The sequence below is a fragment of the Pituophis catenifer genome, unplaced genomic scaffold, assembly GCF_029215685.1.
Source record: "Pituophis catenifer annectens isolate HBS135680 unplaced genomic scaffold, rPitCat1.0.hap2 SCAF_1, whole genome shotgun sequence".
Taxonomy (NCBI): Eukaryota; Metazoa; Chordata; class Lepidosauria; order Squamata; family Colubridae; genus Pituophis; species Pituophis catenifer.
Genome location: NW_027256881.1, coordinates 333531752 through 333558510, shown reverse-complemented (window position 1 = coordinate 333558510; position 26759 = coordinate 333531752). Strand labels below are relative to the sequence as shown.

Genomic DNA, 26759 nt, shown 5'->3' with positions numbered 1-26759 from the left:
ATTCATTCATTCATTTAGTGGCCATCCAAAGATACGATGGCACTGAAAAAAGGCACTTATGACCATTTTCCACACTTACGACTTCTTTGCAACATCCCCCTATGGCCATGTGATCAAAATTCATAGGCTTGGCAACTGGCATGTATTTATGATGGTTGCAAAGTCCTGGCATGTATTTATGAAGGTCACAAAGTCCTTTTGTGATCTTCTGACAGAAAAAGTCTGTGGGGAAGCCAGATTCACTTAATAACTGTGTCAGTAACTAAATAATTGCAGTGATTCACTTAACAACGGTGGGGAAAAAGTCCCTAAAATGGAGCCACATTCACTTAACAACTGTCTTGCCTTGGACTCACTTGTGGTCAGAAGTCAAGGATTACCTGCATTCCAAAATTAAAATACAGGTAGTCCTTGAGTTATGATTGTAACTGAGCCCTGCAATTATTAGAGTCATAAGTTGTGACGGTCGTAAAGTGGGTCACCATTTGACTGGACTCGATTTTACAATCTTCTTTGTGTTGATTATTAAGCAAACGCTGCAATGCTAAAGAAATCACTGCAGTCGTTAAATGAACCCATTATTTGCTGTGGGGCCATTGATGCTGGAAACTGGAAGTAAACTCTGCTTTCCCAGCAAAATCCAACACTGGTCATTAAGGTCACCAACACTGAACTTTGAAACCAGGTTATAAGTCCCTTTTCCAGGGTCCATCATGATTTTGAACAACCACAAGTCAAGGACGACCTGTAGAAATAAAGGAATATAATATTCGTTTCTAATCTTCTCCCATCAGCTACTCTTTCACTTCAGCCTTGAAACTTTCCCTTATAGGTCCTGGCCCCACTTGCTTTTGGCCCTCAATCCTTAAGAGACGGTGGCCTTCAAGCTAACCAACATTGTACCTTTTCGATCTAATCCAGTATTGTCTACAGGCAGTGGTGGGATTCAAATAATTTAACAACCGGTTCTCTGTCCTAATGATTTCTTCCAACAACCAGTTCACCAAACTGCTCAGAAAGTTAACAACCGGTTCTCCCAAAGTGGTGCGAACTGGCTGAATCCCACCACTGACTACAGGTACTCCTTGACTTACAACCACAATTCAGCCCAACATTTCTGTTGTTAAGCAAGACAGATGTTAAATGTCCTTTGCCCCATTTCACAACCTTTCTTCCTGCAGTTGTTAAGTGAACCACTGCGGTTGTTAAGCTAGTAACATGGTTTGTTAAGTGAATCTGGCTTCCCCATTGACTTCGCTTGTCAGAAGGTCACAAAAGGGATTACATCAGCGGTGAAATCCACTTACCTTTGGTACCGGTTCACCTCTTCTGCGCATGTGCAGAATCTTCTGTGCATGCACAGATGGTAAAAAAACGGGCCGTAATGATGTCCCGGAAGATGGGCGGAGCCTCCCGCTGCCAGCGCTACCAGTTCGGCGAACCGGATAGAACCAGGGGGATTTCACCACTAGATTACATGAACCCAGGACCTCATGGTCACATGCAACCATCATAAATACATGCCAGTTGCCAAGCATTCAAATTTTGACCATGTGAATGCTGCAACAGTTGTATGAAAAATAGTGATGTTACTTTTTTCAGTGCCGTTGTTAACTTCATACGGTCACAAAACGAATGGTTGTAAATCAAGGACACCCATACCTAATCTTTTAAGCTATACATTCCAGCAGCTATACTGCAACTTCCTGTGTACAAAAAGCTGATTTTTATCATCTGCCTTTTGCCAAGCTATAGTTTACCTTCACAAGTACCCTGTTTCCCTGAAAATAAGACATCCCCTGATAATAAGACCAATCGGGCTTTTGAGCGCATGTGCTAAAATAAGCCTCCCCCCAAAATAAGCCCTTCCTGAAAATATTTTAAACAGAGAGTTGGAAATCAGGTAAGATGGCAAGAGGAGCCCCATCTTGCTCCACACACCCCAAAATAATAAGATCTCCCCGAAAATAAGGCCAAGCGCTTATTTTGGGGTTCAAAAAATATAAGACAGGGTCTTATTTTCAGGGAAACATGGTAATGATTTGTTAGCATTTTGGAGCCTGAATCTTTCCCTGCCCTACCTTGAAATACCCAAGAATAAATGTGGAACTTTCTGCATACAGATCAGGCTCTCCATGCCCTAGCCTAGTGGTCAAAGCACCTGTACACTCAGAAATGTTCTGCTTCTAGCTCCATCTTGCTCTTCAGAGATCTGGAGAGAAAAATTACGATTCTTCAATTCTCAATGCCATGGCAGAAATCTCTGAACGCTTGCTTTTTAAACCTAACATGGATTACATCAGTATTTTTTTGTCCTTCATTTTTTTCTCCTCAGAAATCGAGTTTTCCAAAGGACTTCAGAAGATAGTGAACACCTGCAAGCAAACCGTCACTCAAGAGGTAAACTCAGAGTGACATGAGTATGATGTATACCAGGGGTGGGCAAATATGGCCCCTTTATGACCTGTGGACTTCAACTCCCAGAATTCCTGAGCCAGCTTGGCTGTCTCAGGAATTCTGGGAGTTGAAGTCCACAGGTTATAAAATGGCCACAGTTGCCTACCCCTGATGTATACAATTTATTCATTCTATTTGGATTTCCTGAGTAGTAGATGGGAATAGAAGTCTGGAATTTGCCTTCTGGCTCCCTGGTTATTTTATTGCATATTTTATTTTATTTTTTTCAATGTGTATGGCTGCCCATTTCAATCAAGTGACTCTGGATGGTGGGCAATCATAAAATCAATTAGAAAATGAATTGCAATCACAATACTGAAAATTAAATGCATACATCAGCCAATAAAAATATGATCCATAGATGTTAAGATAACCAAGAAACAGATAACCTTTCACATACTCGAGACCCCAAGCCTGGGCACATAACCAGACCTCCAAGATTGTTCCAAAGATGCTTTTCCAAAATTCTTGAGGTTTTTTTCCTTGAAAATATTTCGCTTCTCATCCTAGTAGCTTCTTCAATTCTAACTGAATGGTGGGGAAAGGAAGGATTAATATTCTTTGTAGTCCTCTGATCATTAGCACTCTTTCTGAGAGTCATTGTGGACAGCTGGGGAGGGGGGATTATCTATAGAGTCACCTGAATCAGAGTGCAAATGATTGTGCAACTGCAAAGAATATAGATATAAATTCCCCAGCATTCTGTTAGAACTGAAAAAGTTTCATGGATGAGAAGTGAAATGGTTTCAAGGGGAAAAAACTAAGAAAGTTGAGCTACCTTTTGAAAAGCTTGCTGAGGAACTCTGGGAGTTGAAGTCCACAAGTCTTAAAGTTGCCAAGGTTGGAGACCCCTGATTCAGAGTGCTTGAGCTGCTCTTCCTTTGGATATGAATGAATTCCTATGATTTTCTCCTCAGCCCTCCATGCCGTTCCTCTCCATCTACTCTCTGTCCCTGGAGCAAGACATGGAACACAGTCTCAACTGCCTGCAAGCGGCCACCACTTTGCGAACCGAAACCTATATGCAGGTAAAAAGAAGACCATGGCAAAATTGGGGTTGGCGTTGGGGGGTCCTTCTTTTGTAAGCCCCCAGAGCGTGCCATAAAGGAGGTCCTTGACTTGTGACCAGAAATGAGCCCGACATTTCTGTTCGTGAGTGAGACAATTGTTACATAAAACTCCATTTTACAACAATTCTTGCTGCAGCTGTTAGATGAATCACTGCAATTGTTAAATTTGTAACACGGTTGTTAAGTGAATCTGGCTTCCCCGCTGTAAATTGGGGACCACCTGCAGTTGTAGCTGTAGATATGGTGACCGCAACTGGGAAGCCTCAGCTTCTGATCTCCCCTGCTGCAGAAGCTCCCTGGGGGAAGTTGAACCAATGACGTTGGATCATCCTACCTCACAGGATTGTTGTGAGGGAAAGCATAGAATCATAGAAAGATTCTAAATAGAATGATGTAGTGCAAAACTCTGTCCCCTTGGACACCTGAGGAAATGGCAGGGTATACATTCAACCAGTAAATAATAAGCAGTATCTGAGTCAATCACTTCTGCAGAAAACTGCTGTACAAATTTGTCTCTACAGGGATCTCCAAACTTGGCAACTTTAGGTCTTTTGGACTTCAGAATAGCTGGCTAAGATATTCTGAGAGTTGAAGTCCACAAGTCTTAAAGTTACCAAGTCTGGAGACCCCACTCTACAATATTAAGTGTAATACCAATACTAATAGTAATATCTCCAGAGGAGGAGCAAAAAGGCCTTCTTTCTGAGGGGTGAAGAATATGCAGCTCCTTTTCTCTTTCTTTTTTTTTTTAAATCAAGAAGTGGAAAACATCATATCACTGAAAGCTGCTGAATTTTCCTGCTAAATTTTTGTGCTTTGGGATCCTTGGTGCTCTCTGAGTTTGGTCGTTTTCTTGTAGACGTTTCATTAGCAAACTAAGTAATATCATCAGGGCTAGTAGGGAATGGGGTTTGTTCCCATTTTATATACTAATGACTTGCCCTGTCAGCGCTGGTAGGAGTGCTTTTAGTGGTTCCTTGGTTGGACTGTTGTTCATTGTTAGCTTACTTGACAGTTTCCTTGACTGGGGTATTGTTTGCTTCTTGATTGTTAGTCTAATGTTAATCTTGGTGTTAATCACAAATATTTGTGCAATTGGTGATTCCCAGAACCTCTTGTAAGCAACACAGATAGGGCAGTCAGCTCTAAGTCTTGGCCCATGGCTATTCTTTGTCCAAACAAATGGATGGAAACTGATCAAGGAGAGATTCAACCTAGAAATAAGGAGAAATTTTCTGACAGTGAGAACAATCAACCAATGGAACAGAAGTTGCCTTCAGAAGTTGTGGGAGCTTCATCACTGGAAGCTTTCAAGAAGGGACTGGACTGCCATCTGTCAGAAATGGCATAGAGTCTCTTGCTTGGGTGGGTGGGTGTTGACTAAATGACCTACAAGATCCCTTCCAACTCTGCTATTCTAATCAAGGAAATATTATTCTGACCCAGGGGTGTCAAACTGGATTTCTTCAAGGGCCAGATCAGCATTATAGTTTTCCTCCGTGGGCCAGCTGGAGGGGTGAGTGGGAGATGGGACGGCCAACCTCCTGCAGCACTTTGCTGGCCAAAATGGGGTACGGGGGGTGGTTTGCGTGGCCCCCACCCGCCATTTTGGCTGGCAGAGTGCTGCAGGAGGTTGTCCAGGCTGAAAATGGGGCATGGGGACCCCGTGTGCAGTCACCTTATGCCCCATTTTGGCTGGCAGAGTTTTGCAGGAGGCCATCCAGGCTGAAAATCAGGTGTGAGGGGGGCGCATGGTCCCCCCTCCTCTGCATCCCGTTTTGGCTGCCAGAGCAGGGGTGAAATCTAGCAGGTTCTGACAGGTTCTGGAGAACCGGTAACGGAAATTTTGAGCAGTTTGGAGAACCGGCAAATACCACCTCTGGCTGGCCCCAGAATGGGGTGGGAATGGGGATTTTGCAATATCATTCCCCTGGAGTGCGGTGGGAATGAAGATTTTGCAGTATCCTTCCCCTCCCATGCCCACCAAGCCACGCCCACCAAGCCATGCCCACAGAATCGGTAGTAAAAAAATTTGGATTTCCCCACTGTGCCAGAGGCACTGCGGGCCAGTCCTTTGCTATTTCCATACTGGCCAGATTTAAGGGCCTTGAGTTTGACACCCCAGTTCTAATCAAACAGGAGTATGTTGGCCTTAGGTTAAAGTTAGGGCTTAGCCCTTAGTTCCTGGACTATCCAGGTCTTCTGTATGTAACCATTTTCTTTCCTCTAGCAATCAGGCTGACCCAGTTTTCTTCTTTTTCTTCCTCAGCCTCTGTCCCTGAGGCGCCTCGAGCATGAAAAGCGGCGGAAGGAGATTAAGGAACAGTGGCACCGAGCCCAGAGGAAGCTGGTGAGATGCTCTTGGGGAGCACTGTAGGGTTATGGGTTTGCTCAGCCCAGAGGTTATAGCAGTTTCATAAACCTCAGTTATGTTTGCAGGGGTGTCCCCAGGTTCTGGTCAAAGAAGTCACGATGCTCATGTCCATCCTCGTGGCTTCTTTTTTTACCACATCCCTCGGACACTCCTGCTCATAGAATTTTGGCCGTTTAAGAAGCACACGCACACAAATTTTAAAAATTAAAAAACAAACAGCAGAGGTGAGGAAACCGCAGCCAGTATTACTGTTGGTGTCACAGTGCCACACATTTTCCACATTAGAAAATTTTTAAAAAACCAGCTTTGTGACCAATCTTTGCCAGCTAAATCATCATTAGCAAGCTTCACAACTGGCTGGTAACAAGCAGAGTTGATGGAAAACCTGGCAGTAAATTCGTAAGCTGTGATCCCGTGATGTTTTGCTGAACGACCATGGTGATTTGCTTAATGACCAAATGGGAAGTGACATCACAAGCTTGTTGATTTTCCACTTATTGACCACAGTGCTTAGCAATGGAGTTGCCAGTCCCAGTTGTGAAGCCTGCCTGTATACTGACCTGCCAAAACGGAATAAAACCCAATGTAGACATTCAAGATTCAACTGCGATATTGGACTGGAACAGCATAAAAACCCCAGTAAATAAACAAATAAAGAATCGCTGTAGTGGGAGGAATTGGGAAGGGTTAACCTGCCCAGGTAAAGCAGACAAGAGATATGACTACTGGTAGTCCTCGACTTATAACCATTAATTTAGTGACTGTTTGAAGTTACAACGGCTTTGAAATAAGTGATTTATGACTGTTTTCCACACTTACGACTATTGCAGTATCCCCATGATCACCGGATCAAAATTCGGACAATCGGCATGCATTTATGACGGTTTCAGTGTCTCCGAGACACGTGGCCACCTTTTGTGACCTTCTTGACAGGCAAAGTCTGTCAGGTTCGCTTAACAACCGTGTTATTAACTTAACAGTGGCAGTGATTCACTTAACTGTGGCAAGAAAGGTCATTAAATGGGGCAAAACTCACAACAACTGTCTTGCTTAGCAACAGAAATTTTCCCTTCAATTGTGGTCATAAGTCGAGGACTACCTATAGATGAGCTAACTCTACTTTATTGTAAGGCTACATTGACAGAGTCAAGTCTGAAAGGAATAAACTTTTCACCACTTATAATTGCACGATCCATTAAGTTTCCTTCTCTGGCCCTTAAGCCAATGGTAGCTCCTGTCTCTCTTATCCGATGGTTTCTTAGGCAGCACCTCTTCCCCTCTTTCCCCATGGCCATCCACAAATTTCATTAAGTTTTCTTCAAAGACCAACACTTGCTCATGTAGGCACTGATGCCTTTGCTTAGTCTGGCGACGAAATGTTTGCAAGGAGAAAACCAAGAGGGATGATGCTTTGCGTTTCCCGCTTTAGCAAGAAGCCGAGAACAACTTGCGCAAGGCCAAGCAGATGTACATGCAACGCTCAGAGGACTGTGAAAAGGCCCGGCATGTGATGGCCAAAGCAGAAGAGGATCAGCTGGTGTCTAGCAACAGCACGGCCACGTTGAAGAACTTGGACAAGAAGAGACGGCTGGAAGAAGATGCCCGGAACAAGGTGGATAGATAAAGTTCAACAGAATCTGGAATGTGGGAGCAATTTATTTATTTATTGTTTATTTATTGGTTCAATTTATATGCCGCCCTTTTCCGGAGACTCAGGGCGGCTTACAATGTGTTAAGCAATAGTCTTCATACTTTTGTATATACCTGCTTAGTAGGGCTTTCCCCCCCCCCCCAAGCAGTGTTCTTTTTTATACAAGTCAGTTTATTGCCCCCACAAACCGGGTCCTCATTTTACCTACCTCGAAAGGATGGAAGGCTGAGTCAACCTTGAGGTTGGGGTGGATTTGTTGTGAACTTTGTGTGGCGCTGATCTTGCACTTGGAATCATGTTTTCTTGATCTCTCTTGATCTGTTGATGGTGATGTTATCCATTCAGTTGAGTTTGACTCTTGACAATTCTATAGGCCAGGTCTCTTCACCTCTTCCGATCTTGCACTATTTCTTTGAGTTTCTCTATGCTCTGGAATGGTGTCAGGAAAAGTGTGATAGTATCCAGAGTGTGATAGCAGCCAGAGAGTCAGCTAGTGTGATAGTATCCAGCCACCGTTGCTTTCTCCAGTGAATGGCCCTGCATAGCATGGACAAAGTAAGTGAAACACAGTGTCATGATTTTGCCTTCTAGTGACATGTTTAAGTACTGCAGGCTACTTCAGCTGACTGTCAGTTGCCAGCAGTCCGGCAGTTCGATTCTCACTGGCTCACGGTTCACTCAGCCTTTCATCCTTCCGAGGTCGGTAAAATGAGGATCTAGATCAGTGATGGCTCACCTTTTTGCCATCGCGTGCCAGGAAGGGGGGGACAGGGGAGGTTCACGTGCGTGCATGCCCACACCCATAATTCTATAAGCCCTGCCCCATGCATGCGTGCGCAATCCCCTCCCCCCCCCGCTTCTGGCATGCAATGGCCCGGTAGGCCCATTTTTCTTTCTCACCTGGCTCCAGATCCTCTCTATGCATCTGGGGAGGGTGAAAACAGCCTTCCCCACCCCTCCGGAGGCCCTCCGGAGGCCTGAAACAGCCCATTTCCCAACTTCCGGTTGGACAGGAAGTGACGTTTTTTGTTGCCCCAGCCTCCAGAGACTCCTAGAGAGGCTGAGCTGGCGTGCCAGGTGACATGGCTCTGTGTGCCACCTGTGGCACACGTGCCATAGATTCGCCATCACGGATCTAAATTGTTGGGCGCAATATATTGCCTCTGTACACTGCTTAGAGAGGGCTGTAAATAGGTCTACATGCTGTTGCTATTAAGAGTCTTCAAAGCAGGGGCATCCAAAGGGTGTGGCAGTCATGATGGTGTGGTTTTAATGCACATCACCACACATAAAGCAGGCTCGTGTTTGATCACACCATCCTGGCAACCATCTTGACATTTTATCATCGCACTCTGGGATTATCCCTGCTTCAAAGGCTGGGGCTTTCAAAGTCCAAACAGCAACTACAAAAGGAAAGATGGCACTCAGTTCCCAGAATGGATCAGAATTCTCTATTTCTCCCTGGCTTCTGCACAAGTTGGAAATAACCAAGCAGCTTAAAATTGTTTGTCTTAATATATGGCCCAGTTTTCTGCGACAAGTGGATGGCTATAGACCAGGGGTGCCTGGCTGGGAAATTCTGGGAGTTGAAGTCAACAGGTCTTAAAGTTGCCAAGTTTGGACACTCCTGTTATAGGTACTTCCTCCCCAGTGTAATCTGTTGATAAACTCTATGGTATCAATATGAAAACTTATTTTTAAAGGACTGGCATCTTGCTGTTCAGCAGACATCATACTTCCTCTTATTTTAAGTATATATATATATATATATATATATATACCAAAGCAAGCTTCAATCTATCTTGATGCACACCAGACACACTTCCTCTTATATCTATTTGTCTGTCAATCTTGACACCAACTTCCTCTTACTTTAATAATTTAATATACTTTAATATAATAAGTATATTAAAGCAAGCTTTGGTCTTAAAGCTAATCCTTATTTCCAATAATACATTTGGACCAAGATGGTTTCTTAGAAATTAAAAAGTATAAGGGGATGTCTGCCCCCTATAATTATTTGGAAGTATATCAGTCTGCCACCTCCCAAGAGATAAACTAAGAAACTATCCTGAGGAGGCGTAGAATCAGCTTCACCAACTAGCCTTCCAAGTGTTTTGTAACTATTTGTATCTGCAAAATAGAAGCCGTTTAGTAAAAATAACCTTCATCTTAGTCTCAGATTCCAGACATGTTTACAAGAATCCCAAAATAGAAGATTTGGGGACTGGAAATCTTGGACATTGAAAGGGAGAAACTAATTAAAACAGAGATTCTTGGGTGAAATGCCATCTCATTCCACCGTTTTGAGCAACGTTCTTCCTGAGGCACAGAAATTATGTCCTTGTGAGGGAGTTTAATGCTGAATCCATCTATCCTTGTTAGCCGTTTTCCGTGTCCTTTGCTGATTCTGCCTCTCTGCCAATTCAGGCCGAAGAAGCTATGGCAACATACCGGACCTGCATCGCAGATGCCAACACCCAGAAGCAGGAGTTGGAGGACACCAAAGTAACAGCGCTTCGGCAACTCCATGAGGTGGTCAAGCAGAGCGACCAAATCATAAAGTCGGTGAGTTTGGCTGGGCCATCCCACCGACATGGTTCAGTCCTTTGGTCCTTAAGAAGAAGCTGCAAGCAAGCTCACTCTGAGCCGTGTTCTTTGAAGGACACTGTCAACTCTGAAGTGAACCTGGCTGGGGCCATTTTGGAGGCTCAGGGTTGCCAGAATGCAAAGAACGGGTAGAGAGGGGGAACATAGTTGGTGGTGGGGGGTGGGGGTTGTAGCCAAAACAAAATAGTTTCCTATGGGAACCTAGGACATTCCAACAGGTGGCTGGAGGAAGGAGGGGTGAAGTAACCAAGCAACCGTCCAGCACCTTGATTGGACAATGTGACTGATGGTTTGGAGAAAGGGGAAACTTTCACTTTTTAATTAGGTGAAAACCGCGGGAACTTTCAGAGTCGGTTTTCACCAGTTTGTGCCAATATGATATCTCCAATAAAACTGGTCTTTGAGGAATCTGCCTGCCTCGGAGTTCTGCTTTCTATGGGTCTATGACTTGGTGGCAGACACATTTGTTGCCATCAGAACTAGAAACTTAGTTTGTGTCCAAGTGGGAGCTAAGATTGTCACAAAAGTTTTTGTGCAGAATTCTGGTAGTGGGTTTTTTGTGGGTTTTGGTCTTGTGATGCCCACACTGGAGATGTTTTACTCCTATTGATGACTGATAATATATAAGTTGGGGTTGACTTTTAGCAACTACACAGATAGGTTTTCCCCATGACTTCATTCATATATTTCATCCTTTTCTCTAACATGTTTCTCCTGTTTTCTTTGACTTCCGGATTCCAGGCTACCATTTCCTTCTATCAAATCATGCACATGCAGACAGCCCCACTGCCTGTCTATTTTCAGACGTTGTGCGAGAGCAGCAAACTCTATGATCCCGGGCAACAGTATGCCTCTCACGTCAAGCGGTTGCAGCGGGGAGACGAACCTGAGACACAGTATGATTTTGAGCCCTACGTGTCAACCAACAATTGGTAGGGTTTGGCACTAATGCAAATGGTCATGACAAATCCTAATACGTCCTGGTGGCCACTGTTTTGAACAGCCTTTCAACACCCAGAGGTGTTGGAAGCACAACTTCCAGAATTCCAAACGGCATCCCCAAAGGGTTATGGGAATTGGAGTTATCCCTTCAAACTGTTTGCCATCCAACCTCTCTGAAATCAGGACTGCTTCCTACCCCCCCCCCCCAAATTATTCCTGTATAGCATATAGACATGGACCAGGGGATGGTATAGCTCCCAGGGCCTTTACAAAAATTGCTGAGGTATTAATAATATTTAATATGGTAGAAATTGTAAATGATTGCTTCATATGGGCTATAATTACAGTGCTCATATTTTTGGGGGGAAAAAAATAAAGGACCAATTTGAGAAAGGGGCAAATCTGAAAGAGGTTCATAGGGATTTATAAAATGTCATTATTTATAACTTTGCTTAACAAAGGAAAATTCAACAGCTTTACCGAGATGCATATTCTAATAAAAATATCTACAATCAATCAGGATATGTAAATAGAACGATAATTCAGTTTTCGTATTTTTTCACATGAATGTGAAAGACTGCCATTTCTACAGTAAAAAGTTGAATGACCAAAACAAAGGGCAAAAGTGAATTTTTGAAAAATTAAATTAATCTAAAGGGCCGTTTTCTGAAATAAGGGATTGTTCCTTGTAATAAAGGACATACGGTCCCTATAGATATATTAACTGTGTTTCTAGAGTTTTAACTTGAACTGACTCAAAGGTTTTGTCCTGGCCACATGCAATTTATTGTTCTGATCTCAAAGGGGGAGTCATTCACTGAGAATGGTTGCTAATAGATGGGTTTGCTAAAGCTGGATTGATGGGATGTCTTATCAAGGGATTATCTTTACTTCCGTTCAGCTCTTTTGCAATACAGATACTCTCGATTTATGACAGTAACGACACGTAGAATTTCCATTGTATGTCATGACTGTCATTAGCTGAGGCACCCATGTGATCAACCCAATTTTACAGCATTTTTTGATGCGGCCATTAAGCAAACACAGTGGTCATAAAGCAAATGCAGTAGTCCTTAAATTAACACTGGTTGTTAAGCATACAGGCAGTCCTCGATTTATGATCAGAGTTGAGCATAAAATTTCTGTTGCTAAGCGAGGCAGTTACTGAGTATTGCCCCATTTTGCAGCCTTTATCTCACGATTAAGTGAATCGTTGCAGTTGTTAAATGAATTGTGCGGTTGTTAAGCGAATCTGGCTTTCCCCATTGACGTTGCTTGTCGGAAACCCACTGGGAAAGTTACGAATGGTGATCACATGACTTCAGGACAATGCAACTGTCCTAAATACATACATGCCAGTTGCCAAGTGCCCAAATTTTGATCCTGTGACCATGAGGATGCTGGTCATAAGTCACATTTTTCTGTTCCATTGGAATTTTGAATGGTGACAAAACTAATGGTTATAAGTCAAGGATTACCTGTATCTACAATGGGTGGGGTTTTTTTTTGTTGGAAACAGGAAGTAAACCCAGCTTCCAGCACAAACTATTGAAATTGGTGGTCATGTGACCATAAGGCACTGCAAACAAGCCATGAATGCAGACCAATCACCGCTTATCAAAGATGCGGCCACATGAACCTGGGGCAGGCAGCCATCAGAACTTTAAATCTGAGTTCTAGGTTCCCTTTTGGGGGGGGAGCGTGTCCAGTGTAACTTTGAACGGTTGTTAAGTGACCGGTCATAAGTTGAGGACTACCTGTATTCCCTCTTCTTTTCTTTTTTTAAAATAATTTTTATTAAACAATTTTTTAAAACAATTTTTTTTTTTTTACAATTTTCTTCTTTACAACATTTCCACATCAGTATTCATATCTTATATATCCATTTTGCTCCCTTACTTCAATTTACCCTTATTTATACATATAGTTCTATTATTTATTTATTTATACATATTAATATATCAGGGTACTAAATTACAATCATGCATCATGTGTCATTTCCATTTCTACAAGTTTGTTATGACAAAAAAAATACAATATTTAATTATACATATCACGACAGCAGCGAGAATAACATATGCACAAAATTGGAAAAATAACGATATACCCTCAGAGCAAAACGTGATAAGAAAAGTTTTAGAGTGCGCAGAGATGGATAAACTCACAAAAGAAATACAAGATGAGAGAGAAACAGAGTACTACATGGTATGGAATAAATGGTATGAATGGTTAGAAGAGAGGTACAAAGGGTAAGGAAAGATTAAATGAGGAAGATACAGGAGTTTGAACGTAGTGACAAACTTGTAGAAATATTCCCTCTTCAACAGCTCTCCGATGACTCGGGCAAGAAAAGGCAGCTGCAGTATTAGTGAATTCACAGGAACGAGTAGCTCTGACACCTCCAGTAAAGATGGAGCAGCCTCCGAGGGTGACACAGCCGCAGGTCGAGATCCTCAGAACCGGCCCACCCAGCTTGAAAAACGAGGTGAGGAGACAGCCTAACTTTTCTGCGGAAGCGGGATTTCTGTGCCCTTCCCACCCGTATACTGTATGACCCCTTGATTTTGTAGCATGGATAACATCTCCAGCAGGACTTGGCTTCCAGGTAGACCATTCTGATTCCTCCCTTGCAGAATTTTCAGTAAATTTGGTATGAATTTGCTCCCAAATGCAAAACATGTATGTATGTATGTATGTGTGTGCGTGGGATTCATTGCCTAGTTTTGAAATAAACAATCACCACCAGCCAAAACTCCCAAGAGAAAACAATGGTACTTTTATTTACTATTTTGCAAAGAGGGTGCACCATGCCCACGCAGGTACATTGGACACACCTTAAATCAGGGGTCTCCAACCTTGGCAACTTTAAGCCTGGTGGACTTCAACTCCCAGAATTCCCCAGCCAGCTGGCTGGGGAATTCTGGGAGTTGAAGTCCACCAGGCTTAAAGTTGCCAAGGTTGGAGACTTCTGCCTTAAATCATCACTATGTTTTCTTTATATTCCCTATTGAAGTTGCAAATTTACCCCTACCTTTTCCAAATTGGTTTAGTACTCATGCCATTACAACCTATCCAAAGCACCTAACAGTGAATACATTATCTCCGCCACTGATTACATCTCCCATTACTCTACTTCTATCGCCCCCCCCCCCACAAATTATCTTTTATGGTCCTAATTCCTAGGGGTTGTTTCTAGAGTAACTAACCTATCAATAAATTCTGGTTAAGACCGGTTTCTAGTATAGCAGAGGCCTTCCTACATATAATTCTCAAACTTCATCCTAGCTCATGAGATTAGAAATATATACAATGTAGTTTCTTCATAGGCTAGCATATCTTCTAGAGTTTCTGTAAAAACAATAGGTTCTGGTTATGTATGTATGTATGTATGTATGTATGTATGTATGTATGTGCTTTATTTATTTGCTGCATTTATTTATTTGCTGCATTTATTTATTTGCTGCATTTATTCATTTACTTAAATGCTGCTTGATTCAAACTACTTTGGGATGGGGGGTCACAATTCATTTGTGGGAAAGGCTTTCAAAAGACATATGTCTCAGATAGTTTTAAAAATCAGATGGTAGGCAGAGATACTAGGAAGAAACACTGGGTTCCTTCATGCCCTGTGAGAGGTATTTGTAAATTTGGTCCTAAACATCGGAGGCTGCATTAGACAGACCACTGCAGCGTTCCCATGTCTTAGAACTGTAGGCTCAGAAGGGATCTTGAAGATCTTCTAATGATAATAGAATAGAATAGAATTCTTTATTGGCCGAGTGTGATTGGACACACAAGGAATTTGTCTTTGGTGCATATGCTCTCAGTGTACATAAAAAGACAAGATACATTCGTCAAGAATCATACGGTACAACACTTAATGATAGTCATAGGGTACAAATAAGCAATCAGGAAACAATATCAATATAAATAATCCAATCTTCTGTCCACATTTCCCCAGACACATGGCTGCAAACCTTTTTTTAAGTCTTGAGGCCCATTCCTCATTTCATCCTGCAAATTTAAAAGAAAGAAAGAAAAGAACTCGGTTCCTATACGTATGCATTTATTTATTTAATGTACGTGCTCCGTGCTTTTAAAAATATATGTCTTCAAAATGTTGCCCCAAAGGTGCTTTTTCAAAAGGCAACTGGACTTTCTTGGTTTTTGTTGTTGTTCTGGGTCAAAAACAAAGAAAGTACAGTTGTTTTGAAAAAGGACCTGTGGGACAACCATGACTTGGATGACTGAGAATCTCCATAGACATCTTCAAAGGGTTGTAACTGGCCTTCCTGTGTCTCTGCATAAGTTGCTTGGAAGGAGATAGACACAGGTAGCTAAACCTCTTCTCAAAGCAGCTCCTGCTGTTATGTGGCCAGGCTCCCTTTTAGGATCTAACCACAGCACAAATGTGATCTGGCAGCATCTTTTTTTCAGCCAGGTCCCCATGAGATCACTGTCAACTTGTCCCCAGCTCATGGGGTGACATGATAGCAGTGTTCTGATATCTCAGGGGCAGCCACAAAGAAGAGGGAGTCACACTATTCTCCAAAGCACCTGAGGGTAGAATAAGAAGCAATGGGTGGAAACTAATCAAGGAGAGAAGCAATTTAGAACTAAGGAGAAATTTCCTGACAGTTAGAACAATTAATCAGTGGAACAACTTGCCTGCAAAAGTTGTGAATGCTCCAACACTGGAATTTTTTAAGAAGATGTTGGATAACCATTTGTCTAAAGTGGTGTAGGGTTTCCTGCCTAAGCAGGGGGTTGGACTAGAAGACCTCCAAGGTCCCTTCCAACTCTGTTATTCTATTCATGACTGAGCCTGGTTTAGATTATCTTTAACTGTTCCAGGATTCGAATAGTATTCCTCCCATATCTTATTCTGCCAGCATTACCCTCCAGCTCCAGGCAAGGAACATCTGTTACTTTTGGTCACCTGGAAGAAACTCAGAGACCAGCAGTGACTAGAAACGGAGACTGTGGAGACAGAAACGGGATCTGCAACAAGAACAAGTAATTTCACGCTGGGGGTTTCCCTCTGACTCAAAGATTCATTATCACTCATTACTGGAGAAAGCTCTTGCCTGATCTCAGAAGTAGTCAGAAGCAATAGGAGCTGCTTGAAAGGAAGGCTCAAGTAGTCCTCAACCTACGACCACAGTTGCAACCAGAATTTCCATGACTATAAACAAGCTGGTTGTTAGGTGAGAAGCCAGATTCGCTTAACGACTGCAAATTCTCTTAACAACCGCAGCGATTTGCTTAACAACTGTGGCAAATAGGGCAAAACTCACTTAAGAATTGCCTTGCTTAGCGATGAAAATTTTGGGCTCAATTGTGGTCATAAGCCGAGGACGATCTGTAGTGCGGGTCAGAATAATGCAACCCCTTCATGAGATTCTCTAGCTGCACTAACCGAGACCCAGCTATATTGGCAAAGTGCCTGACTGGGAGATGCTTTTCCTGTTTCAAAGAGCCGGTCAGCATTGCAAAGGCCCAACCTCTTGTCTGACTCTCCGCATGCAGGAATGAAATCTGCCTTGTCATTGGCTCCTTAGGTGGGCGAGGTCACCAGGCACACAAATCATGGCCAACAGCCATCACAGAGACCAAGGACAGTCTGGAATCCCCTACCACAAGCCCAGGTATCTTCCCCTCTTCTGACCTATGGATTATGCAAGTTCCATTAGGATCTGAGCTGAAAAGAATCTAATAAGATGCCCTTATGTACCTGCATCAATATATTCGTTCCTTCTTATTCATTCATTCATTCAATTTATATTTGATCAATGCACCCGCTCCCACGTTGGCCGCTATGGAAAGAGTCATTAAATTCAGGGAGCTTTAGTAAAACAACTTGTTTCTACCAGGGGTGGGTTCTACTTACCTTTATCAGCAGTTCGCAGCGGGGCCACGCGTGCGCTCTTCTGCGTATGCGCAGAAGCATTTGGATGACATCGGGGTTGATGGGCGGAGCCTCCCGCCAGTTTTACTACCGGTTCCATAGAACCGGTGCGAACCGGGGGCAACCCACCACTGGTTTCTACCAGGGGTGGGTTCTAAATTTTTTTACTACCGGTTCTGTGGGCGTGGCTTATTTTGTGGGTGTGGCTTGGAGGTCATGTGACTAGGTAGGCATGGCTAGCTGGTCAGAGTCATTTCTGGAAGGTCCTCGCACTTACGACCAGTCCTCGCACTTACGACCCGACTCATTTGTTTGCTTTTAACACTGATCAGCTGTAGGACGGCCCTTTGAAGCCCCACGGCAAGAGTTTAAACAGTTTTTTTCTCTCTAGTCATCAGCTGGGACTCAGGAGGCAGCAATAGATTGGGAGTGGGACCAAATAAAAAGTAAGAATAACGTGGGGGGGGTGGGGAGTGGGAGGGCGGGGGGGAGAACCGGTTCGGTGACGTCATATCGTCACCGCTACCAGCTCGGATGAACCGGACCGAACCAGGAGGAACCCACCACTGGTTTCTACCCTTCAATCACTCAAGAAGACATTTTGAGTTGAAGGTAGGCTACACTCAAGAGGGCATTTGACCTAAAACCACCAATAACTTTTGTGGTTGAGACAAAATCTGGAAATTCAGCCGGATTCTACATATTTCAACTTTCTGGGTCTTCCAAAACTGCCAAGATTCTTCCAGACTATGGAGTTTTCCTTATGGCAAATCTCAAAAGCCCAAGCTTGAATATTTGGGGTGGGGATGGGGGGTGTGGAATTCTTGCAAGGTGTGATCCAGAAACCACACACTGTGGTGTGATGGTCAAGCTCTCCCTTTTTCCCCCCTGTGCCACATGTTGACCCCTAGATAGGACTGTTTTTGACATCTTTATGGTTTCCTTATTCTGCTGTCTGGGATCTAATTTGATAATATCTAAAACTGAGGCTTTCTCTTGGTTAGGTGAGTTTCCTCAGATGCCTTCAAATGGATCGCTGTCCCCTAAAGATGATCCTGATGAGAATTCACCTTCCTTTGAACAGAGTATGTATTAGTGGAACAGTGGTGGGAGTCAATTTTTTTTACTACCGGTTCTGTGGGCATGGCTTGGTGGGCATGGCTGGGGAAGGATACTGCAAAATCCCCATTTCCTCCCGATCAGCTGGGACTCGGGAGGCAGAGAATAGATGGGGGCGGGGCCAGTCAGAGGTGGTATTTACTGGTTCTCCGAACTATTCAAAATTTCCACTACCGGTTCTCCAGAACTGGTCAGAACCTGCTGAATAGCACCTCTGTAATGGAACAATACAAACTAGTGGTAAAATTCCTCCCTGTAGAGCAGGGATCTCCAACCTTGGCAACTTTACGACTTATGGACTTCAACTCCCAGAATTCTTCAGCCAGCGCACAAGTCATAAAGTTGTCAAGGTTGGAGACCCCTGCTGGTGGAGGAGGGACTTAAGGGGAAAATCAGTAAAATGGGCATAAGATCCACAACTAGAAGCTGGAGCAGTGTTTCTCAATCTTAGCAACTTTTAAGATTGGTGGACTTCAACTCCCAGTTCACCCAACTTACAAAGTTGCTAAGATTGAGAAACACTGGGATGGAGCGGGCAGGTCCTCTAAGGGTCAGGGGGGGAAAAAGCCTAAATTCTACATTTCCTTTTGTTTTTCTGGTTCTACATTTTGTCCTGGAATGTTGTGCATTGTATACAACTGTAACTTTTAGTTCATTTGGCCCGTCCCCCTCCAGATTCGTGTAATCAGATAAAAAGAAAGGAAACAGAACACAAAGCAACTCTGATCCCGTGTTACCGTACGCATAGAGTCATAGAGTGGGAAAGGACCTTCTCCATGGGTGGCTGGGGAATTCTGGGAGAAGAGGTTCACCTGTTTTCAAGTTGCCACGACTGAGAGATGCAACTGAGCCAGTTTGGTGTAGTGCTTAAGGTGTTTACCTAGAAACCAGGCAACTGTGAGTTCTAGTCCCACCTTACAGATGAAAGCCAACTGGGTTGGGTGATTTGGGGCCAGTCACTCTCTTTCAGCCTGATCCACCTCAAAGGGTTGTTGCTATTGTAGGGAAAATAGGACGAGAAAGGAGCATTGGGTATGTTTGCCGACTTAAGCTACTTATGAAAAAAATAATAATAAAGGCAGGATAAAAATATTTAACAATAAATCTAATAATAAACTGCAGATTTGGTTGGTGTTTCAGTCTTTGCCTTTTTTTTTTTTAATTTCTGGTTACCAGGTATTAATGAAATGACTCCAGGAATCTCTACGCCCACCGGCCCTTTCCGGCATATCAGCTTGTCCAGAGCTGCCCAAACCCACCGGCTGAGGAAGCTGCGGACACCCTCGAAATGCCGGGAGTGCAACAGCTACGTTTACTTCCAGGGAGCTGAATGTGAAGAGGTAGGACGGGCAAAGGGAAGGCAGTACAAAAAGTAGTACAGGCACTCCTCGGAAATACAGGTAGTCCTCGACTTATAACAGTTCGTTTAGTGACCGTTTGAAGTTACAACGGCACTGAAAAAAGTGACTTATGACCATTTTTCACACTTATGATCATTTATTTATTGGATATTTATATGCCGCCGTTCTCCCGCAGGACTCAGGGAGTCCTTATGACCGTTGTAGCATCTCCATGGTCACGTGATCAAAATTCAGTCACTTGGCAGCTGACTCACATTTATGACAGTGGTCATGTGATCACCTTTTGTGACCTTCTGGCAAGCAAAGTTAATGGGGGGATAGCCAGATTCACATAACAACCATGTTCCTAATTTAAAAACTGCAGCAATTCACTTTAACAATTGTGGCAAGAAAGAGTAAAATGGGGGGAAATTCATTTAACAACTGTCTCACTTGGCAGTAGAAATTTTGTGCTCAATTGTGAACGTAAGTCAAGGACTATCTGTATTACAAATTTGATTCCAGACCATTGCCCTAAAGCAAATATTGCAATAAAGCGAGTTACATAATTTTTTTGATTCCTCAGTGCATATAAAACTTTACACTATACTGTAGCATAGTGAGCAAAATTTCTGTTGCTGAGCAAGGCACTTGTTAAGTGAACATTGTCCCATTTTACAACCTTCTTTTGCCACATTTGTTAAGTGAATCACTGCGGTTGTTAAGTTAGTAACACCGTTGTAAACTTAATCTGGCTTTCACAAAAGGTGATCATATGACCCTGGGACACTGCAACCGTCATAAATTCATGCCAGTTGCCAAGTGTCCAAATTTTGATCATGGGATGCTGCAAGAGTTGTAAGTGTTACTTTTTTCAGTGCCATTCAGTGGTGGGATTTAATTTTTTTTACTACTGGTTCTGTGGGCGTGGCTTGGCTTGGCTTAGTGGGTGTGGCAGGGGAAGGATACTGTAAAATCTCCATTTCCTCCCGATCAGCTGGGACTCGGGAGGCAGAGAATAGATGGGGGCAGGGCCACTCAGAGGTGGTAGTTCTCCGAACTACTCAAAATTTCTGCTCCCGGTTCTCCAGAACTGGTCAGAACCTGCTGAATACCACCTCTGGTGCCATTGTAACTTTGAACGATCACTAGACGAATGGTTGAAACCAGGGGTGAAATGCTCCCGGTTCGGACCGGATCGCCCAATCTGGTAGCAATGGCAGCGGGTGGTTCGGAGAACCGGGTAGCAAAAATCCCTGCCCCCCCCCCCCACACACACCATGCCCAGCTGAGTCGCATGATCATCAGAGGCTTTTTTTTTTTTTTACTTTTAAAAGCATTTTTTCTACAACCTCTTCCGATGAAAAAATGATTTTAAAAGTAAAAAAAAAAAGCCTCTGATGATCGCACGGCTCAGCTGGGATCATCAGAGGCTTTTCAAAGCATTTTTTCTGCAACCTCTTGGCTGAAGAGGTGGTAAAAAAATGCTTTGAAAAGTCTCTGACGATCCCAGCTGAGTTCCCTGATTGGCAGAGAGGCCGATCAGGAACTCAGCTGGGATCGTCAGAGCGGCTTTTCAAAGCATTAGAAAAAATGCTTTGAAAAGTTTTTTTTAAAAAAAGTTGGCCACACCCACCCAGTCACATTACCCCCCCAAGCCACACCCACAGAACCAGTAGTAACAGATTTTACATTTCACCCCTGGTTGAAAGTCAAGGATTACCTGTATTACAGTGTTTCTCAATCTCAGCTGGGTGGACTTCCAACTTCCACAATTCCCCAACCTGCCTTGAGAAATGCTACCTAAAAAAAGCAACCCCTCTTGTTAATGACATATTACCACCCAGTGGCTCTTTCTGGAACTGCACAAACTCCCTAACTGTACAGCTGTTTCACTTCCACCCTCCTTTTCTCCAGTGTTACTTAGCCTGCCACAAGAAATGCCTGGAGACCTTGGCCATTCAGTGCGGACACAAGAAGCTTCAAGGCAAACTGCAGCTCTTTGGGCGAGACTTTGCTCAGGCTTCCCACACCGGCTCTGATGGCGTCCCCTTCATCGTCAAGAAGTGCATCAACGAGATCGAAAGGCGGGCCATGAAAACAAAAGTAAGAGGTGGAGCACCTGTAATGAAAGAAATTTATTTACAGAGGGGGAGACATTCCTCTGCCCCAGAGCCTGGGAATTGTGCCATCAAGCTAGCAATCCTAATCAGTGGTGGGATTCAGCCGGTTCGCACCACTTTGGGAGAACCGGTTGTTAACTTTCTGAGCAGTTTGGCAAACTGGTTGTTGGTAGAAATCATTAGGGCAGAGAACCAGTTGTTAAATTACTTGAATCCCACCACTGATCCTAATGCAGTGATGAAATCTGGCCGGATCTATCTGGCTTGTGCGAACCGGTAGGGCTGGAGGCGGGAGGTTCCACCTACCCGCCGGGACGTCATTACGTCCATTTTTGACCAGAAGGCCCTGCACATGCGCAGAAGAGGCTCGCACACTCACATTTCCGAACCGGTAGCGAAGGTAAGTGCATTTCAGCGCTGTCCTAATGGTTAAGTTGCTGAGCCCTGATCTTCGAAGACTGGGGTAGTCAAAAACCAACCAAAATTTCACAGCAAAAATCACTGTAATGGTTGTGCTTTGTTTTGCTATAAACTGGGGTTTTCCCAACTTGGTCACTTTAAGAGGCATGGACTTCAACTCCCAGAATTCCCCAGCCAGCCATAGGTTTTGGGAGTTGAAGGCCACATCTCTTAAAGTGGCCAAGATTAGGAAACCCTGCTGTGAGGCCTCCAATAGATGTGCTAAAGAGAGTGAAAACAAGCTGTGTTTAACTGTGATTTGTCAAGTGATAGAAAGGAAGACTGCCTGGGAAATAATTCTATGAGCTATTTAATTAAAGGGAAGCAAAGTTACTTTTTGCTCTGTTCCTGTCCACTTTTGGCATGCAACTCCTGTAAAATGATTGCACATTTCTGTTGTAAAGCTTGGTGTGGTTGCAATATTTTCTTTCAAGGTGGCAGAGGGATCTCTTTTTATGTGGGGCCCACATAAAAAATAGGCAGAGCTTCAATCACACCATTATAATTACTGTGCTTCACTTTGTCTATCTATTTCCTGGGCATCCCTGAAACTGTTCTGCCCCAGCTCCGGATTCCCGAGGATATTGACACACACCAACGGTCCTTATCAAATTTATTAAGTAGCAAGAATAAACCAAAGTCCGGCAAAGGTTGGCAACCAGCCCAGAAAACAAGATACGATAAGACTTTTCCAAAAATGCTCTGATGGTAATTACAAGTTGTTTCCAGCAAGAAACTTACTAACGGTGTGTGACTTAAATAGGCTAAGGGAGTGGCCAATTATCCTCAAGCCTTACTCTCGAGGAGACCTCCTCCTTCTGAGTAGCCACTCCTGCCTTTTGGCAGCCCTGCGTGCTTGAGCATTGAGGAGAGGCTCCTCCACTTCGCTCTCTCCACTGGAAGGAGCCTCTGGAGGTTCTGAAGGCCCTGGCTGAGTCTCTGCCTCTGGCATCACATCCTCTTTGGCCTCCTTGCTGTCCGATGTGAGCGCCGGCTGCGCAGGCTGCTGGCACAACACCACACCAGCCTCCTCCTTGTCGGGATCAGCCACGATCCGTGCAGGCCGCTGGTGGGTCACAACAGAAACAAGAATATCGGGAAGAGGGATTAGGTAAAAAAAAAATCAAGATGGCAACATTTTGTCCAATCGATACTCCTTTCTGTCTTCCTTAGGGCATCTACCGTGTTAATGGAGTGAAATCCCGCGTGGAGAAGCTCTGTCAGGCTTTTGAGAATGGGAAAGAGCTGGTTGAGCTGTCTCAGGCCTCACCCCATGACATCAGCAACGTGCTGAAGCTCTACCTTCGTCAGGTGAGGCTGCCTGCAGAGTGATTGCGATCTTTGGGCCAAAAGGTGGAGCACCTGCCCTACCATTGAAAGACCAGAAGCTTTTTAGCCCAAAGAGAAGAAAGAGAGTACCCTGTTCACATAGAAATATAGTTATGTTCTACTGATTAATTGTTCAAACTGTCCGGAAATTTATCCAACTTAGAACTAAGGAGAAATTTCCTGACAGTTGGAATAATTAATCAATGGAAAGTCTTGCCTCCAGAAGTTGTGAATGCTCCAACACTGGAAGTTTTAAAGAAGAGATTGGGCACAATTTGTCTGAAATAGTATAGGGTTTCCCAAGCAGGTTTACGGTACATTGATTTATTTCCTCCACGACAGATTAGAAGACCTCCAAGGCCCCTTCCAACTCTTTTATTCTGTTCTGTTATTCTGTAAAGTTACATTAATAATGTGGAAAATACGGATGGAATTTTTTCCTCTGCCTTTCCTTTGGTTAACCAAGATTAATCCATGAAATGGATTCACAGCAATGTGGTAACAGCCTCCAACTGTCTAAATATATTTTTCCTCCACTTTTTCCCTTAATCCAAGTTAAATTGTAAATTAAATAAGCTGCCCAGACTGTCTCAAACTGTGAGATGGGGGAGCATATAAATGTAATACATAATACATTCTGCATCAGATTATACACTCGGGACATTTGATATATTGCATAGAGCTGCTGCTCCTAGAAGCTGCAATTACTTTTAATAAAATACCTTAGTTGGAAAAGGTGTTTCCCGATTCCTTCTGAAATATATTTTATTTATGGAATTCACTGTCATTAGAGGCCACCATAGCACCCTTTAAAAGAGAGGGAAATAATTTGCAGAATAATAATAATAATAATTATTATTATTATTTTATTTCTATACCGCCCTTCTCCCGAAGGACTCAGGGCAGTGTACAGCCTATTTAAAAACAGAATAGACATCAATTTAAAATAATTTAAAAATATTAAATAAATTTGGCTTAATTTAAAACCCCAAAAATTTAAAACATCCAATTTAAAATTATGTTGCTAACCCAGCCTGGCGGAACAATAGGGTCTTGAGTGCGCAGCGAAATACCCGGAGGTCAGAAATCTTACGAATTTCCGGGGGCAGTTCAGAAGAGTTCTGTGTTTATTACTGTGTTTCCCCGAAAATAAGACATGTCCGGATAATAAACCCAATTGGGCTTTCGAGCGCAAGCGCTATAATAAGCCCCCCCAAAAAATAAGCCTCCCCCAAATACTTATACGCATGTGCAGCTGCCGTGCAAACAGCATGAGGTGGGGAGGCAAAGCGGGGGGGCCAAATGGTGGGGGAACATGCCTCACGCGCACTAAGAGAAGGGGTACGCAAGCTACGGTTTGCAGGAGCGGCCTCCGGGAGGCCATTTTGGGTGGATGGCAGGTGCGCGTGGGGCATGTTCCCCCACCGTTCCCCCCCCCTGCCTTGTCTCCTTACTTCGTGCTGTTTGCACGGGAAGCAAATTAAAAGCTGCCACGATTGCTGGAGGCAGCGGCCTGAGCAGCAACCGGCAAACCAGCTGGTCGACGCTCCAGGACCGGTCCCCCTGCAGTGGGCCGATGTTTAGGGGCCTCCTGCACCTGAAAAATAATAAACACCCCCCCCCCCCCGATAATAAGGCCAAGGCCATATTTCGGGGGTCAAAAGAAAGTAAGACCCTGTCTTATTTTCGGGGAAACACGGTAGCTTCGGTGGATCTTCCAAGTTCAAAGTAGCATCCAAAACTGTTGCTTTCAAATTCAGCTAATGGGCTTCCTAAATCCATCTGGGAAATGTGCTGTGTTTTGATCCAGGATCCAGGTTCTTGTTTTGTAAGCAAGCTGGCACATGCCGTATGATTTACTTTCCTGTGACTCTCCCTCCTTTCAGCTCCCAGAACCAATCATGCCCTTCCGGATGTACAACAGCCTTATGGGGCTGGCCAAGGAGACCTTGCAGAGTCGGTCCGACAGCAGGGCAGGGAGAAGCACTGGGGAGCCAGTGGACACAAGCAGCGAGTCAGAGAAAGCCATGGTAACAAAGCTGAAGGAGCTGCTCAAGGAACTTCCAGGCAAGAACTTTGCCACCCTGAAGTGTATCACGGAGCACCTGAAGAGGTTAGTTGCTTTACCTGGCAAAATTGGGTCAGGAAAACGATTACAAGTAGTCCTCAATTTGCAACCTTTCATTTAGTGACCAAAGTTACAAAGGCACTGATAAAAAGTGGCTTACAACTGCTATCATGTCATCCCTAGTCCTTTTCTCTAGACTAGCTATACCCAGTTCCTGGAATTGTTCTTCATATGTTTTAGTCTCCAGGCCTTAAGAGCAACCTTAGTTGCTCTTCTCTGCATTTCTCCCCCCACCCACAAAGTCTCAACATCTTTTTTGTAATGTGGTGATATTTATGCGTCTCTTTGTCCAATTCTGTTCTAGGATTATAGAACTTGAAGATGACAATAAAATGTCTTCTAGCAACCTGGGAATCGTCTTTGGTCCCACGTTAATGCGTCCTCGACCCACCCAAGCTACCATCTCCCTCTCTTCCTTGGTGGATTACCCCCACCAGGCATGCATCGTTGAGGCACTCATAAATTTCTATGCTACTATCTTTGAATCCAATGGAATATCTCCAGATGGCACAGAAGAAACGATCAGGGAAGATGAGGAGCTGGTCAGGAACCAGGTGAGTAGAACCTGCTGGAGACACTGAGATTTCCAGTGGCAATCTTTTGATCAGCATCCTCTCATTTTAGAGTTAATCTCACTAATGCCTTGAATTCCATGTATCCAGGAGGATGAAGGAACACAACCCCACAGTGAAGTCCAGTATCTTGAAGCAACCTCTGAGCAGGCAGAAGCCGCTCTTGATGAAGATTCTTTCAGAGGTGAGGTGGAATCTCACATTTTAATGTTTGACATGTTATTCTTGGAAAGGTGATGTTATTACAAGATGAGCCATGGTGGCGCAGTGGTTAGAATGCCGTACTGCAGGCTACTTTTGCTGACTTCCAGCTGTCAGCAATTTGGCAGTTCGAATCTCACCAGCTCAAGGTTGACTCAGCTTTCCATCTTTCCAAGGTCGGCAAAATGAAGACCCAGATTATTGGGGGTAATAGGCTGACTCTGTAAACCGCTTAGAGGGGTTTACACTGTGAAAGCGGTATATAAGTCTAAGTGCTATTGCTATGTTTGGCACTAGTGTAAAGAAGCAGAAATTGCAGGTCTCAAAAGAGATGCATGTCAGGTGCAAGCAACCAGAACAGTTCCAAAAATGGGTCAAGTAGGTTTCTTTATTGTTGATCGCCAAAGATAACACTCTCGCCAGACTGTCTTCCTTCCCTTAGGAACAGGGGTGGTAATTACTTACCTTCCTTACCG

General features: G+C 43.8%; 1 protein-coding gene across 1 annotated transcript in view; it reads left to right on the top strand.

The window, feature by feature from the left end:
* The window catches only part of ARHGAP45 (Rho GTPase activating protein 45), a 76169-nt gene that overhangs the window by 46721 nt on the left and 2689 nt on the right, over positions 1-26759 (top strand). Inside the window, exons 8-24 of the mRNA XM_070943648.1 lie at positions 2336-2400; positions 3375-3485; positions 5797-5877; positions 7331-7513; positions 9983-10120; positions 10904-11094; positions 13432-13547; positions 14785-14793; positions 16666-16752; positions 16946-16954; positions 18017-18097; positions 19308-19471; positions 21389-21577; positions 23227-23364; positions 25269-25495; positions 25815-26064; positions 26173-26266. Coding sequence (XP_070799749.1) covers positions 2336-2400; positions 3375-3485; positions 5797-5877; positions 7331-7513; positions 9983-10120; positions 10904-11094; positions 13432-13547; positions 14785-14793; positions 16666-16752; positions 16946-16954; positions 18017-18097; positions 19308-19471; positions 21389-21577; positions 23227-23364; positions 25269-25495; positions 25815-26064; positions 26173-26266 — 2133 coding nt within the window. The remainder of the gene's footprint in view (positions 1-2335; positions 2401-3374; positions 3486-5796; positions 5878-7330; positions 7514-9982; positions 10121-10903; positions 11095-13431; positions 13548-14784; positions 14794-16665; positions 16753-16945; positions 16955-18016; positions 18098-19307; positions 19472-21388; positions 21578-23226; positions 23365-25268; positions 25496-25814; positions 26065-26172; positions 26267-26759) is intronic.